The 15,831-nt window shown below is 54.7% G+C and overlaps 1 protein-coding gene and 1 pseudogene across 2 annotated transcripts in view; both read right to left on the reverse strand.

The window, feature by feature from the left end:
* Nucleotides 1-432: 432 nt before the first annotated feature.
* Nucleotides 433-15,831, reverse strand: part of NUDCD3 (NudC domain containing 3) — a 70,393-nt gene continuing 54,994 nt past the window's right edge. For both annotated transcript variants that reach the window (XM_020893306.2, XM_020893307.2), the window contains 2 exons: nt 5,084-5,272; nt 433-2,182 (listed from right to left, as the gene is read on the reverse strand). In XM_020893306.2, the coding sequence (XP_020748965.2) occupies nt 2,072-2,182; nt 5,084-5,272 (300 nt within the window). In that variant the 3' untranslated portion in view covers nt 433-2,071. The remainder of the gene's footprint in view (nt 2,183-5,083; nt 5,273-15,831) is intronic.
* Nucleotides 6,994-15,829, reverse strand: LOC139035026 (transcription factor BTF3 pseudogene; annotated as a pseudogene).

Genomic DNA, 15,831 nt, shown 5'->3' on the forward strand with positions numbered 1-15,831 from the left:
ATGGCCCCTGGAATGGGGGCGGGGGAGGAAGGCCACACTGGAGAGCCTGCGATGTGACTGAGGCACAGGACGTGCCACAAGCCTGGTGTGCCTAGAGGGGCGCAGGCACAAGCATGAGCCCAGCATTCTGGGGCCACTGCAGGTAAAGGGGGCACTAAGGACCCTCTGGCTGAAGTCTTTTTTGAATTCTGCTTGGAAACGGATGTGAGCTCTAGAGCTACAATCTTTTTTCCTGATCGAAAGCTTATTATGTTTCTGAAAGCTGTGTGAAGTCTTGCCAGGATGCAGGCTGGATAAGAAACAGCTTTGGGAGCTATTTAGGAATTCCCATTTTGGTGTTTGCTGTATACATGGGCCTGATGGCTAGAATTCGGGTAATGACCACACAGTGAAAATCGTCTTGGCAGAAAATATCACACACAGACCCAGAAATGCTTAAATACAGATTTATTGCAAACCAACACCGGAGACAGGGTGATTTCGCAGGCGGGCACCCCATTTTCCTTGGACCTCAGTTGATGGAGCTCAGTGGCCAAACTGCTCCTGCCGTGTCTGAAGAGAGAAAACAGGCAGAGTGCACAGACTCCAGGGCCCAGGCCAGCAGCGAGGGGCGCAGGCTGCTCACAGGATGGCAAGCCCCCTAGTCCACCACTCCCAGATGCCGGCAAGCTGCTGTTACCCCCAGGGGGGTGGGGAGAAACACAAACACTTGGAAAATAAAATTAGGCAAAAGGAAGACAACTGACCGTGGAGTCCACAGCTCCCAAACAGCCAAGGTGCAGGCCTCAGACCCCACCTGGGGACAGGAGAGGACCCCCTGGGGGTGGCAGAGGGGAGGGGACAGAGGCATGGTGCCAGACAATGGTGCCAGAACGGTTCTCACACAGACCGGTAGACCTCTCAGTACGTGGGGCAAGTGAGATCCAGAGGGTGCTGAAGGGGGGCCTCAGGAACTCCATGACCAGCCTCAGTGATGACAGCCAACAACAGGGCTCCGTGCCCCCTTGGTGGTGCTCCCACCAGTCACCAGGTGAACACAGCTCCCGTGACGGCATCAGAGCAAGCAACTGCTTCCCAGGGATGTGTCTACAGGGCCTTGTGAGCCAGAAACCTGCCCCCACACATGGCAATGCATCAGCTCCCACCCACACAGCTGAAGGGGGAAGTTTCTAGAAGGAACGCCCCCACTCCCAGGGCTCTTCCTCCCCCAGTCCAGCACACAGAGCTCGAGGGCAAGTTCCAGGGTGCAGCCGCGCGGTCCTGGCAAAGGGCACGGGCTCTAGGTCCTGGGAGAGCCGCAGGAGCAGGGCCCCAAGCTCTGGGCGGCACAACCGGGCTTCAGCCAAGAAAGGACCGGGGGCTGCAGTGAGCAGGGACACACATGGGGCCTCCTGCGGGGGCCTGGCCCAGCTCGCTCTGACAAGAACCAGTTCCCCAAGGGGTAAGTGCTAGGCCGGGTGGCAGCAGGACAGGCCACTCAGAGGACAGAGATCCTGCGGTGCCGTGCCTGAGGCCACCAGAGACTCTTCCAGCATCCAGAACCAGAGACCAGCACACTGGTTTCCGTGGCTCCTTGACAAGGCTGAGGAAGGCAGTGGACACGTACAAGCAGATGGGCAAAACTACACAAGAACACACCCAGCAAGAGGGCAAGGCAGCAGTTTCCCCAAACTGGCCCCGAGCCCGGCCCTCAGTCTGCACATCCCTGCCTGCGCTTCCACAGCCGAGGGGCACCCATGCCTGCCCCACGCGAGAACAGCAAGCAGAGAGCAGACGAGCAGAGCAGCGAGTGGAGGCAGGGAGGGAGGGAGCGGCGAGTGGTGCTAGCAGGGCCCAGAGCGGCGCCCACTGAGACAGCCCCTGCTCCCCCACACCCCCTCAGCACGGGCCGCACAACCCCGCCCTGCTCTGAAACAGTCTGGAGACGCAGGGCCAGGGTGGAGGCCGGGTTCATCCTTGAAAAATAGGATGGCAAAGGTGAACTAGACAGCGAGTCCCCGGCAAGAGGGAGCTGAGGGGCATGGCTGAGGCCCTGCTCCCCTGCCGGCGAGGGTGTCCTCTCCTCTGGTCATTAAAACTGCACAGCCCCTGGGGAGATGTTGAACATGGCCGGGTCGAATCGCTGGCCTCGGAAGGGAGAGCCTTCAGCATCCCACCCCTTCTTCAGCATCTCATGGACTTTCTACAAACAGAAAATAGAGAGGTTAACTGTAGTCACCAGGCCTGCACGTCCCGGAGCAGAACTCTGCTCTACTTCCTCCGGAAGAGGACCTGCCTGGGGTGACAGCAGACCCTCCGCAAGCCTGTGCTCCCCACATCCAGGTTGCCCCCAATCCTGTCCCCAGAACAACACTGGCCATCTTCCTGGTTTGGATGCTGTCCCTGCTCACCAGGAGTATCTGTCCAAGCTCCAAATGATCCGAGGGCCACAGCCCACAAAGCTGACTGAGCTGTAAAGAAAGGGTCTCTACTCTCCTTTCAAGAGACAAGGCACAAGGGTGGTGGTCTCCAGGCCTGTGCTCTCAGATAGTCTGGGAATGACCTAGGTTGTGACTCAAAGGGAGAGATCTCAGGATGTCTGACTCTGCACGCACCAATCACCAATCCCACAGCCACTGGGAGCAGGGGCCAAAGATGTTATCAAAGGTGGGCTCAATCATCCCAGCCTGGCCACCAGCCTTCGGGGGCGGCAGCAGGAGGCTGCAGCCGTGAGGGAGGCCCCCTGTCCCCCCAGGTCCCCACATCTGCCCTCCATGTCCTTCCTGCAAACACACTGGGCTGGAAACCCTCTCCCCCTTCCTTCTGATCAGGAGAATGAAGAGACTCACGGCCACAGGGCCAGAAAGCCCTACCCACCTCTTAACCTCTAGGCCGACAGACTGAGCTGAGGGGAACACTCCTGGTGTCTGACAAGACTGCAGGGCTCCTGCCCTGTTATTACACCTAAGTGGTGCAGCAGCAAACATGTCAAAGACAAGCAGTATGTAACACTCTCGACTTGGTCCCCCTGACACACACCAAGGACCTTAGAAAGAGCACCTGGCACCTCCAGCGCTGCTGCCCGCAGGCCGCCCCGAGAAGGGACCAGAGAGGCCCAGGCCCCGGCCACACGCGTGACTCCGGGTGCCAGCACAGGGTGATCTGCAGCCCGTCCCGCCTCCTCCAGCGGGTGCCCACCGCCCCCTCTGAGCCCGCTCCTTCTCAGTCTCACTCCACGCCCCTCTTCTGGGCATCCTGAGACAAACCCTCTCCAGTGAGCTCTGACTTGAGACACACCCTCTGAGCTTGACCCACAGCAATGCCCTGTGCCCCAGCCTCGTCATGGGCAGTCTGACGAGCCCTCTTGCTCCAGCCCCACAGGGACCTCAGCCCGCTCCCCACGCTGGTGCTGCCCCAGGCCCCTCACCTCCTACTTTCTTAAGCCGCCTCTCCTCCCACCACCCTCATCCAGGCACCTGCAGCTGTGCTGACTCTCCTCTCCTTGGGACACTTTCCTCCGGGGACCACGGTGACTGTGCAGGGCTTCGAAACCGCAGAGGCCAGCTGCCTCATCACTAGGCCACGCAAGCTTTGCCGGCTCCTCATGCCTCCACGCTTTTCTCTCGGTTCCAAACCGGCTCCCCACACTGCGCGTCCCTCAAGGCCCCGTGTGCCAAAGACAGTCCAGGAGGAAGCCTGGGAGGCCAGGCCCCGTATGCAGACATTCGTTCCCAACCCCTGCTGAGCCCAGAGGAGTTCCAGACAGCAGTGCTGGTGCCCCTGCCTCTCCTAACACAGCCCTGAGGCACCGGGCTGTCCAGGAGCAGGTCAGCTGGACAAGGGGTCACCACTGAGTCCCACCACCTGCCCCACCATCCAAGGGCTCCCATGTGTCTACTGAAGGTCTCCACAGGGCACTGCACTCTGCCAGGCACTCGTGCCATCACGGTCAGCACTGCTGGGCCCATGGCAAGTCCTGCCAGAACCACTTCTGACTCAAACCACGGAAGTCTTTCCATCAGACCAGTGTCTTCTGGTTTCCTCTTCAGATGCTTCTTGGATCGGTGGATCCCAGCCCTGAGCTCATCAGCAGGGACCTCTTGCTTCTTATTTAGACCTCATGGCTAAATGCCTGCCAACTCTGGGGTCAGACACCCAAACTTTAAACAGTTGCCCAGGGCCCTCTCCAATCAGGCTGGTGTTCAGACTGCTCTTTCATCTGGTGGCTGCAGGCAAATGCAGAATTAACTGGATAAAACCGCCATCTAAACATGCAGAGGTGGCTGCACTCCACGTCCTGTGTTAGGCCAGCTCGGGGATTACAGCCTGAGACCACTTTCCACAGATGAGACCACCAGGTGCCTGGGAGCCAATGGTCAACCACAGTCCTGGCCTCCAGCCGCATAAGCCCAGGGAAGGTTGGCAAACCAGATCAAGAGACGATTCAGAGACTCAGGGAGGGATGACAGACAAGCCTGACACCAGCTCCGGGTTCAAACCCCACCCTGCTGCCAGACCAGCTACGGGACCTTGAACATGTGCTGTGACATCTATACCTCAAGCCCCCTCTCAAATCCCCATGCGGTTTACTTGGGACACTGAGACTGGAACTCTCTTCTCTAAACAGCCACTCTTGGGAGTATCAAACAGGAGAAGACAGCACATGTCTAATCCTCATCTCTGCCACCACAGGCTCCGGAGGAGTCTCCTCTCCAGTCACTGATGTCCTCCTGGCTTCTGTGGCTGCTGGCCAGCCACACTTCTCAGGCCTCTGACTTCAAAAGTGACTTGGAAGAATTTTCTTCCCACTGGTCCTTTGTGATCAAACCTGCACTGGACCTGAGGCAGGGTGGTGCCAGGCTGTTCCTCCTGTACTGAGGGTCTTGGAGGGGCTGAGGGGAGGGAGCTGGCATTACCAGGACCCTCTGGACAGGCACCTCTCAGCCCTGCCACCTGGGCTCTCGGTCCAGGCACGGAACCAGAGCCCCATCCCAGGCGGTGACCAGGCCCGGGCTGCCATGTCGGGACCCAGGAGGCAGCTACACAGACAGCAGCATGCCCCGTCCACCCCAGCTCAAGCCCCAGGAAGGGTGCGTGCCCATACCAGCTCATGGCTCTGCGGCTTGCCCTGCAGCTTCTGGTGGTAGTCGAAGGTGAGCCTGTCCAGGACGGCGTGCTCCTCCTCGTCCACCGTGGCCATGGAGCGCTCCTTGTTGATCTTGTCGATGTCGATCTGCTCCTCGCCCTCCAGGATGGCACTCCACCAATACTCGCCCACCTTGTTCAGGCTCACCTGGCACACGAGGGCAGAGACAGGGTCAGGGCTGGGGAGGCGGCACTGGGGACCCAGGGAATGTGGGGACACTGGGGATTCCACTCTCCAGAACTAGGACTGAGTGGTGCCTATGGTCCTTGTCCCCAGGTCCTCTCAGAAAAAGTGACCCCCCCACAGGCATCAGCAACCCCACCTGCTCAGCAACCCCACCTGCTTAGTCACCAGAAACCCAGCCTGCTCATCAGAGGGGATGTTTCCAGCTGCTCTGAGCTGCACCACCCATGGTAACTGGCACCTGTCACAGCCTCCCGAGCTGCCAAGGGAAGCTTGAGCCCAAACAGGAGCTTCTTTCAACATCCACCTGTTGAGCCCCCATTAGCTCACCACCTGCCCAATGGCCTTTCCTGCTTCCAAGTACAGCAGCCAGTCTCCTGCCTGCTGGGGAGACTCGGAACACAAGGGACCAAGCATTCAGCCTGACAGACTCCCCCACAACCAGACGCCCAGGCTTCTCTGTCCCACTGTCCTCCCTGGCCTGGCCAGGGCGACCACTACATGTGACTCACTTCCTGCCCAGCCTCATGGTGTAGCCCAGGGAGGCGACAGAAGAGTTGGGGGGGGGGGGGGGAGGGAGCATGAGAACTGAGACAAAATGCGGAATAGCAGGACTTGGCCTGAAGGTGAAGCCAAGTACACGCATCCCAGGGACCACACAGGGAGGGCCCAGGCCACACCCCTTCCTACACCCAGCGGCTGGGTTCTTGGGGAAACTCTCTACCAGCTGACCAAGAATTGACAGGTGAGCTGCGACCCTACCTCACACTGTCCACCCTCAGACAGGATGGAACCCCCAGTCACGCCCATAGGGGTACAAGGGCGATAGAGGTGACGAGCCCACAGCAAGAGCAGCTCTTACTCAGAGGAGCACCATGAGGACAGTGTGACTGGCTCGTGGGCAATCCTGACAAGTGACATCTGTGAAGATGCTGCGTGCTCACAGGTCGTAAGTCAGTGTGCCCCATGGCGCATGGGCCACGGGGGGCAGTGCTGCCAGCTCCAGCCCTCTGCCCTGGTGCACCAAGAGCCCCTGCGGAGCCCAGGTCCAGCAGAGCTCAGCCCCAGGCGCTGAGAGCGGCTGAGGTGTGGGCGCTGACAGGGCGGGTCACATAGTGGAGACAGCTCCAGAAAACCGCGAGCACAGCATCAACGTCAGTATCTCAGCCCAGTACACAAGGCTGCCCCACTTCTGACCATCATGGGTGGACATAGCTGTGCAGATGGCAGGGGTGAGGTGGCAGGGGTCCTGCCCTTCTGATCAGATGAATGACCTCTACCCTGCCAACACCACGGTTTCCAGTCAGAGACTCTCTGTGCCCAGATGCTCTGCCCAGCTGCTCAGGCAGCTTTTTGCCGACTTACTCTCCTGCTTGCACGCGTGGACCTGACCTGGCCCTCTAAGACCCTAGTGCCAAGTTCTGAGCCCCGTCTTCATGGGACTGCAGATCTCTGGGCCAGTGCAGTGAAAGGCTTCTGAGGGGGAAATCCACTCTCTCCATACTATTCCAGGAGAGCTTCTTCTTTTTTTTTTTATACTGTCATTTTAAACCTTTAATCAGATTCCATTCATCATTATCAGTCATATTACATGCCATGATTAGCTTTCTATAAACAATTTTGCCTTCTGTTTACAAATTGGTATCAATGAAATAAAAAATAAAACCATATACTAGGCAAAGAACTTTATTTATTTTTGTCTCAAACTTTATTCTTAGGCTTCTTCAGCTTCATTAGCTGCAAAGAATGAATTGTATATAAGCAAAAACTGAAAAGAGCTGCAGTGTCCAAGGGCTTAGGCTTAAAAATATTAGAGATCTAGATTTTATCAGATCCATAAACAAAATTTTAAAAAGCAGTCATAATATAAAATAGCAGCTCCCAGGAACTTCCTCAAGATTCATCTTCTTCGGAAGTTAACTCAGTTCCGTGTGCTTCGTTCTTGGGGGCCTCGTCAACATTCTCCACAAGATCTGGAACTTCATCCTCCTCCTCTCCAGTGGCAAGTGGTGCTTTTCCATCCACGGACTGTCTGGGCAGAGCTTCAGCCAGTCTCCTTAAACTGGTCAGGCTGTCGGCACCAAGCTGGTTTAAGACGCTGGGGAGCATTTCTGTCAGTTGCTTTGTCTCAGCGTGGCCTGTAATGGTGAAAGTATTTGCTGCCAGAGATGCCTGAACTTTAGGGTTGTTAAAGTGGATCACTGTTCCTTGATTTGTGAACATATTCACCTCTTCAATACCAGAGATATTGTTTACCCCTAACTTCTTTAAAGAGAACTGAAGTTTTTTGTCATCTGCTGTGGCTGTTCTATGAACCACCTTCTTCCTTCTGCGAGCAGTTCCTTTCCCACCAATGCGCACTTGTGCCTGCAGTTTGGTGAGTTTCTCCTGGTTCATGATAGTTTCTTTCATCTTGTTGGAGCGGAAATGGGGCTGTGCGGGGGACTAGGGTTGGCGCTCAGGTGGTCTCAGGCAGACCAGCTGAGGTTAGGCGCACCATACGCGGGGACACAAGATCCAGGAGAGTTTCTGAGGAACAGTCAGCCCTCTATCCACTCACTCAACCAACTTCAGATCACAAATATTTGGGAAAGAAATTTCCAGAAAGTTCCCAAAAGCAAGACTTGAACTTGTCTCCTTCAGCAACAACTGTTTACACAGCATTTGCACTGTATTAGGTACATGCCATGAAGTATAAGAGAGAATGTGTGTAGGTTATGTGCAGACACAACACCATCTATCTAAGAGATGAGAGCATCCTTGGATGTGGGTATCCTCAGGCGGTCCTGCAATCAACCCCCTGAGGATACTGAAAGACAACTCCACTTACAGAATATAAATCTCCAAAGAGAACAAACCCTTCAGATTTATTTTATTCGTGTCTTTGTTAGTGATCACTGATCTCAGCAGTGATCTCATTATCACTGCTGAGATCTTTCTTAACATGCATCATTAGTATTAATGCAAGCCCTATAAAATACATACTGCTACCTCTACCTGGAAGTTAGCACCTCACCTGGATCGCCCAATGCCACAGGCAGAGCAGAGCCACGCTCGGGCCAACAGCCCTCGACGGGACTGTGGGGGGCCAGCCTGCACCCCACCCCGGTGCTCTGCTGCTGCTCCTCACACAAACCACAGCTGGGGTGTCTCAGTCAGGTCCACGCACACCCGGGCCTAACACGGCTCGGGGGCACCACAGGACTGATCCTGACAGGGAGCTTGGGGGGCCTCACTACCTGTGCCTCCTGCCTCCACACAACACGTCTACATGGGCACTCTGCACACCCAACAGGCAGTAAGATGAGCCGAGCACCATCTTTAAGGTGAAAGTCACATCAACGTACAATTAGCCATTTTCAGGTGAGCAATTCAATGCACTCAGCACATTCAAGGAGGCTGTCTAGCTCCAGAACATTCTTGTCATCACAAAAAGAGAACCTGTACCCATGAGCAGTCACTCCCCACTCTGCCCAAAGGCTTGCCCTCCCCCAGCCCTGGCAACAAATCATTTATTTGCCTTTTCTGGACACTTCCCAGAAACGGACCCAAAGGCTATGTGTTCCATGCCTGGCTTCTTTCACTCAATGCGATGTCACCACATTCCTGTGCTAGTGGGTCAGAACTTTATTCTTTTTCCAGGTTGAGCAATACGAAATGTAGCATCCAGAGGACTAGGGGAAAATGTTCTTGGAACGGGGCTCAAGGATTCAGGTCTAAAAATAATATCTTTGATAAAGTAGTCTGATGGTTTAACATTTGTTTTGATTTTTTAACATTGTTATATTTTTTTAATTGGGTTTGCAGAGGCGTAAGCTGGCACATAGTAAAACTCACTTGTGAGAGTACATCTGTCCTATGAGTTTTGAAAAATGCAGCCACGTAGCCACCACTATCAAGCCACACCCTAAAGTTCCTGGTCCCCTTGGTTGGTGATCCCCTCAGCCCGACACTTGCTTTGCCCTCTTGCAGGTCTGTGTCTTGGGCTGCTCTTCTCTTAGCATAGTGGTCTGGCGTTCAGCCACGCTACACACGCATGGAGGGGTAACCCCTTGACACGGTCGGCTGACACACTTGTGGGTGGCCAGGTGGGCATTTCCAGGGTTTGGCAGTCACCTACCAGGCTGCCTGCAGGGCTGTGTGTGAACGTGCATCTCCCTTTCCCTTCGTAGACACCCAGCAGGGGGTCCTACGGTAAGTGTATGTGTATCTTTATGGCCTTCCCATCTGTAGTGTAAGTTTATGTGTAACTTTACGGCCCTTCTCTCCGCAGGGGAGCTCCAGGGGCTCCACACTCTTGCCAGCACCAGCTACTGTCGATTGTTTTCAGGACCCAGGCAAATATATATGTAGTGACATGTCACCGTGGTTTTAATTGGCATTTCCTTAACAACTAACAATGCTGAGCATCTTTCATGGACTTATGTGCCATCTCATTTCTTAAAACATTTTATCTGGAATAATTTCAATCTCAAAAGTTACTAGAATTGTTCAAGTACAAAGAATAGCCACACACCCTTTTCCTACATTCACCCACTGTTAACACACTACCCTTTTTATCACATGTGTGTGTCTGCACACACACTCTCACTCTGTAAGTTTATATATAATATGTGGTAAATTGCAGGACATTTGTTTCAGAATCTTGGCCCTTTAACCCTAATACTTCAGTGAGTGACTCTTCCTTAAGATATGAAAGTTCTTCACTATTGGGTTGGCCAAAAAGTTCACTTTGATTTTTCTGTAACATCTTAAGGAAAAACCTGAAGTTTTTGGACAACCCAGTAGAGTTCAGCTCCTCTTCCCTCCATGAGAGGATCCAGTTCAGGATCCCGACTACATCTTAGTGAGCCTGTGCCCTTTAACCTAGAACATTCCGCCGCTGCTGTCTTTTGCTGTTAAAACCCATTCTTCATCTGGGGTCCGTCTGGTGCTTCCTCCTGATTAAACTCAGGGACATGCCCCCAGTAGAACCCTGCACAGGTGATGCTGTGCCCCTCCTGCAATGTCCCACCTGCAGGCACAGACATCACGTGGCTGCAGCGCCTGGGTGTTCCTCCCCGACCCCTCTCCCCCACAGTGGCGGGGAGACAACGCTTCCAGCCCCAACAGAAGCTGTGGGAGGCCAGCAGGGGCTTTCTCTCAGCACCAGCTCCTGGATGTCCAGCATCTCAACAGCTCTCACTCACTCCAGCCCCTGACCATGCAGCACTCGGAGCGCCCCAGCCCAGCTGGTCAGGGGTGGCTGCTGTGACCTGATAACTCACCCTCATCCCTCAGCCTTCCTCCAGGTTCTTTGTAGCAACCAGTCCCAGATCTAGAATCAGTTTCTCAGGGGAACCCCCAGAGTGCTGGCTGAACAGTTTTCCCAAAATGGCCTTGCAGAAACTTCCAACTCCACGTGGATCAGCTTACCTCAGCACCCCAATCTGTGCTGATGACTCACCGACACTCATCTCTCTCCCCTCCCCTCCCTCACAGAACCCTGTTTCTATTCAGGGAGGCAGTGTGCCCAGCAAGGAAGACGGCTCCTCGCAGCTGACCGTACGTGGGATCAAGTCTGGGCCAAGGAGATGTGCATGAAAGTTGCAGGTGATGTTTCAGGGGGTTGCTCTGAAACCAGGACAGGGGACAGGCAAAGACAGCAGGGGGCCTGCTCAGCTCCAGGCACTTCTGCGGCAAGGACTTGATCCCCAGCCAGACCACTGACCTCTCAGGGCTTTGCCAGAGGCAGTACCATTGTGGGGAATCTCCCAGTCTTTGATATTAACAAACTTCTTAAGCTTTACCATTAAAGCACTGAGGGCCGGACAAAGCTGGCTGTGATGGGGGCGTGGCTGGGAGGCAGTGACCACAGGCCACTGAGCTTCCTCCACTCTCTCCTCCCACGTGGGATGGAGGGGGGTGCCTGCTCTGTCCACCGGGAGCGTGGTCCTTTGGTTCAGCTTGGCACATCCCTCCTGTTCACTGGGCAACTTCTCCAGAACGCTGCCGGAACATGATGCCTTAGGCCACCTACTTCTCAACACCAGGCCTCAGCTCTTCCTGGCTAGGACCTGGGGATTGGCAATGATGCCAAAAATGTGACCAGCCTGAGAAACATGATGGGTCCCGGGAGACATGGGTACTGAAAGCCAAGAACTTGCATTTCACTCCCTGGACTAATTTCCAGGCTTGGGCTTTTGCCAAAATACTAACATAACTTAACCTGTGTTTTAAGCTGAACAATGGTCCCTCAGGGCCAGGAAAGGGGCAGGTGGCCACCCACGACAAAACAAAGATGGTGAGCCACTTCACAGAGAAACACATATCCTCCCTAGAAAAATGGAAAGGAACAAATGGGAGAAATGCAGATAAGTCAACAAAGACAAGTTAAAATTAACAAGCCCAGCGCTAGGGCGCAAAGGGGCCTGGTGATGTCACAGAAATCTGACATCCTTCCGGGGAGAGCCATGGCAATGGCCAAGGACAACAGTCAGCCTGTAACTCCACTTCTGAGAACTGTAATTTAAAGAAATCATCTAAATATGGGGGTGCAGCATGCATTAAAACACTCCCAGGCTCAGGCATCACACACACAGCAGTGTGAGCTTAAGACAAGTGGACAAAGGTCTGCAAACACTGCAGCTCCTGAACTGACTTTAAATGACTCGAGTGTGGGTCGTGTCAGCATGTTAACGAGCTTTGCCTCACAAATGGCTATGAATCAAGAGACATGGAGCATCACAGGCACGAGGCCATGGCCTGCAGGCGCCCAGAGTCCGGCCATTAGCCCCGCCTGTGGGGAGAAACCAGGGCAGTGAGCCGACACGGGTTCTGGGACAGAATGAGGCACAGGGGGAGGCCCTGGTTTCACGTCTCCGTAACCAAGAAAGGAGCTTGCTTGAGAATCAAGCAGCCTCGTTTAACATTCTCAAGTGTGGGAGGGAGGGAGGCAAGAACTGTCATCCGGTTTTAGCTGCCACCCCTGCCTGCTCTGAAAGGCTGCTCGGGCGTGTCTGATGCAGATCCCGGCTCAGGCGAGGAGGGAACAGTGGCTGGGAATCAAGGGGCATGTCTGCATCAGCCTGCCTGGGAGGTGAGGACTCAGGCCATGGGCTCTGGCGAGGTGATAGGCATCCCTGGGCAGACCCCCCTTTGTCCCAAGTGGTGCCCACAGAAACCGTGCCTTGTGACACAGCCTGTGCGAGTGTCCCAGGGCAGCCATAACAAAGCCCACAAATGGTGGGCTTGCAACAAGACATCTATCCTCTCTGCCTGGAGGCTGGAAGGCCTACATCAAGGCGCTGCAGGCCTGCACTCCCTCTGGAGCTTCTGGGGGACCTTGCCTGGCTGTCATGGCACTGTGTATCTGTGTCTTTTCTTCTTCTAAGGACACTTGTCACTGGATTTAGGACCCACCTGGATAATTCAGGATCATCTCGTCATCTGCAAAGACCATTCCTCCAAACAGGCCCTACTGCAGGTTCTGGGGATTGGTGAGGACATCTGGGGGCCCTTTCCAGTCCACTCAGACTTGGGGAGGTGGGCCCTTGATGATTTCCCTCAATCGCCCCAGTGCCTAGCACAGGGTCTGGCACTTAGTCATAAGCACACAAGGCTCTGAGTCTCACTCTAAGACCAAGGAACAGAGGTACCATGGGGCTCAGATGGCTAGTGGGACTGAGGCAGAGAGCAGGCCTGGTGACCGCGGCAGCTGTGCTGCTTCCTCCAGAGGCTCGAGGGAGTGGCACTGGTTCTTTGCAGCAGACGCACTGCGATCTTGACACATCCAAGAAGCGTGCTCACTGCACTACAGTATCATCTCAGACACATGGCGCTCAGAGTCATCAATAAAATAACTACACTGAAAACACACCAAACCTCCAGCTCCACGAGTAACAGCGTCTCCACAACACACAGGCATTGGCTTTACCAACAGTCAGCAGGAAGGCAGAGACGGGCAGAGCCCCACAATTCAGGAGAAAGTGCACGCCAGGTGAGCAGGGGCCTGTGCTGTCGAGAAAGCTCCAGAGGAGGATATGATGCTCTAAACAAGTCCCCTTTCCCTTCTACAAGTGGTGAAGCAGCATTAGAAATGTGACACCATCCACAGATGACGAAAGCCACTCAAAGGTACCCAGGGAAAGAACCAGCACAGCACCTGCAATCCCCGGAGGCTTCTATGTGGACCCCGTGTGGTGAGCAGGAGCAGAACTGAGCCACGCTTACAGCAGGGACAGGTGTCCCTCAGTCCATGGCCAGTGCTGCTCCTTTATAACTCCTTGAGCAGCAGTTGCTTGGCAAAGCAAACTGGAAAACTATAAGGTGGCCAGGGCACAAGCTTCCTCCTGGACCAGAGGAGGACCTGGGGTGACTGCGGGGCCTGGGCACATGACCAGCCACCCAGGCCACCTCAGCAAGGTTGGCAGAGACGGCGACACCCCGGCCTCCCTGCTGGCCCAGTGCAGCCTCTCTCAGACACCACCACACTGCGACCAGCTCTCCTCCCCTGCCTGCTCCCTCAGGGCACCTTTCGGTTGAAAGTCAGAGAAGGAGGGAGCAGGAGCCTCCGGGTCTGGAGTCTGGCTCCACCCTGAGCAAGCCCTTCACCCTGAGTGCCAGCATCCTGGTGTGTTAACAGGCTTGCAGAGATGAAAAGAGATGAAACAGCATTGCCAGGCACCTCAGGCAGCCAGGCCAGAGTACCCGTACATGACAGATGGAGGCCTGAATCACAAGGAGTTAACGCCTGGCCGCAAGCCACGTGTGTTCAGATCTAAGTTGTACAAAACACATAAGATGACATGGCTCTGGAACAGGTGTGAAGAAGTCAGTGTCACCTCTTGTGACAAACACCCTAAAGAGTGAGCTACCTGGTAACAACCTCATTTTCACAGAAGTAACATCAAGTAAAGAGAATCCTCGGTATCCTGATTACAACCCTGACAGACGAAGTGGGCTGTAAACAGAGGCTGTAACCTTCAGGGTCCAGCAACGAGGTCAGTCTTTCCATCCCAGGCACGGACTCAGGCTGGCAGGGCTGAAGATAGCAGAAGTGCCCCTCAGAGGGAGACCAGCACAGCAGCTGCCTGCTGGGGCTGCTCTGGGCAGTCCATCAACCCCACATCGGTGATGTGAGGCCTGGTGCCCGTGGACAACAGGGCACCCAAGATCACGAGTCCACATTTCTGGGACCACTTGAGCCATCACAGCAGCACCTGCAGAGGGTAGCCTGCCAGCCGCTGGCTCCCACTGGCCACTGGCATGACCTCGGTGGGCAGGGGGATAATGAGACCCTGGCTTTCTACCTCCTGCAACCAGGCGAAGTCCAGATGAGACCATGACCACGAAGGCATTCTGCAAATGGAGGATCTGGTGATAAGAACATGGGCCATAGTTTGGGGAATGGTGCTGCAAGTGGGGAGGCACAGTGGTGAAGGGATGAGGGACTGAACCCCAGGGCAATGAGGGAGGAAATCATCACAACTGTCATACGCTCATGGTGAGCAGGAGAAACCTCAGGAGGACAGGGGATGTGCAACAGAGCAAGGTCTAAACAAGACTCTGGCAGACCTGGCCAGCACTCTGCCACCGGTGCCCCTGTCACACAGAGGGGCCTCTGTGTGCTCATGGGTCCTGAGCATGCTGAGACCTCCAGCCAACCCAGCACTGGTGGAATCCTCTCTGTTCCATCTGGCATGGGTGTGTGCGAGCTGAGAGAAGCCAAACAGAAACCCAGGGGCCTTGCTGGTTAGGACCAAACAGGCAGGCCCATGGGCATCTATTTTCCAGAGACAAGTAGATCTTGATGAAACTGTACCTAAAGAACATTTCTATATAAAATTCTGAAGCTTTTCTTTGTCCAAAGACTTAATATTTTTCTTTTCATCTTTACCCCTTTCACCATGCCCCAGGTTAAACACCCCAGGAGGAGGGAAAAGAATGAACCCAAATATACAGTCTCCCTTTGCTGCAGGAAGCTTCCCTGCATGCTGCCCACTGAACAGGTGCAAGGCTCTTACGAAGGAAGAATGTAGTAACTGGAACACATTTCCCTTAGTTTGTATCACACACCATCAGTTAGCTTAGCCAATTGAGACCCCCTTTATCAAATAAGGCTGTCTGAGCTTATTAACTCTGCATCCTCCAGACTGGCATTCATGAAAATGATCTGCCTTTTAGTTTTTAATTTATTTGGTTTTGTCTTTTAGATATAACTGAATCCCTGGAGAGAGGACTAAAGAGACACACCCAGTGTGAGCACAGCCGCACTCTGGGGATGGTGCCCCGCCAGGACCTCCTCTGTGGTCACTGTGTGTGGTCTGTGAGTGGGCAGGAGGACAGACTGCACTCAAGGGCCCCTGAGTTTCTCACTGACAGGGGCTCCACCTCAAGGAGCCAAGCACTGGGACCCCCAGGGGCCAAGGCTGCAGATGCGGCAGTGAGTCAGCAGAGGCCCACAAAGGTGCCTTCTGAGCTATGTGGCAAACAATGAGGCAACTCCCCCGCTGGCAGGAATCAACACACCCACTGCCTCAACA

Source organism: Odocoileus virginianus, chromosome 1, assembly GCF_023699985.2.
Source record: "Odocoileus virginianus isolate 20LAN1187 ecotype Illinois chromosome 1, Ovbor_1.2, whole genome shotgun sequence".
Taxonomy (NCBI): domain Eukaryota; kingdom Metazoa; phylum Chordata; class Mammalia; order Artiodactyla; family Cervidae; genus Odocoileus; species Odocoileus virginianus.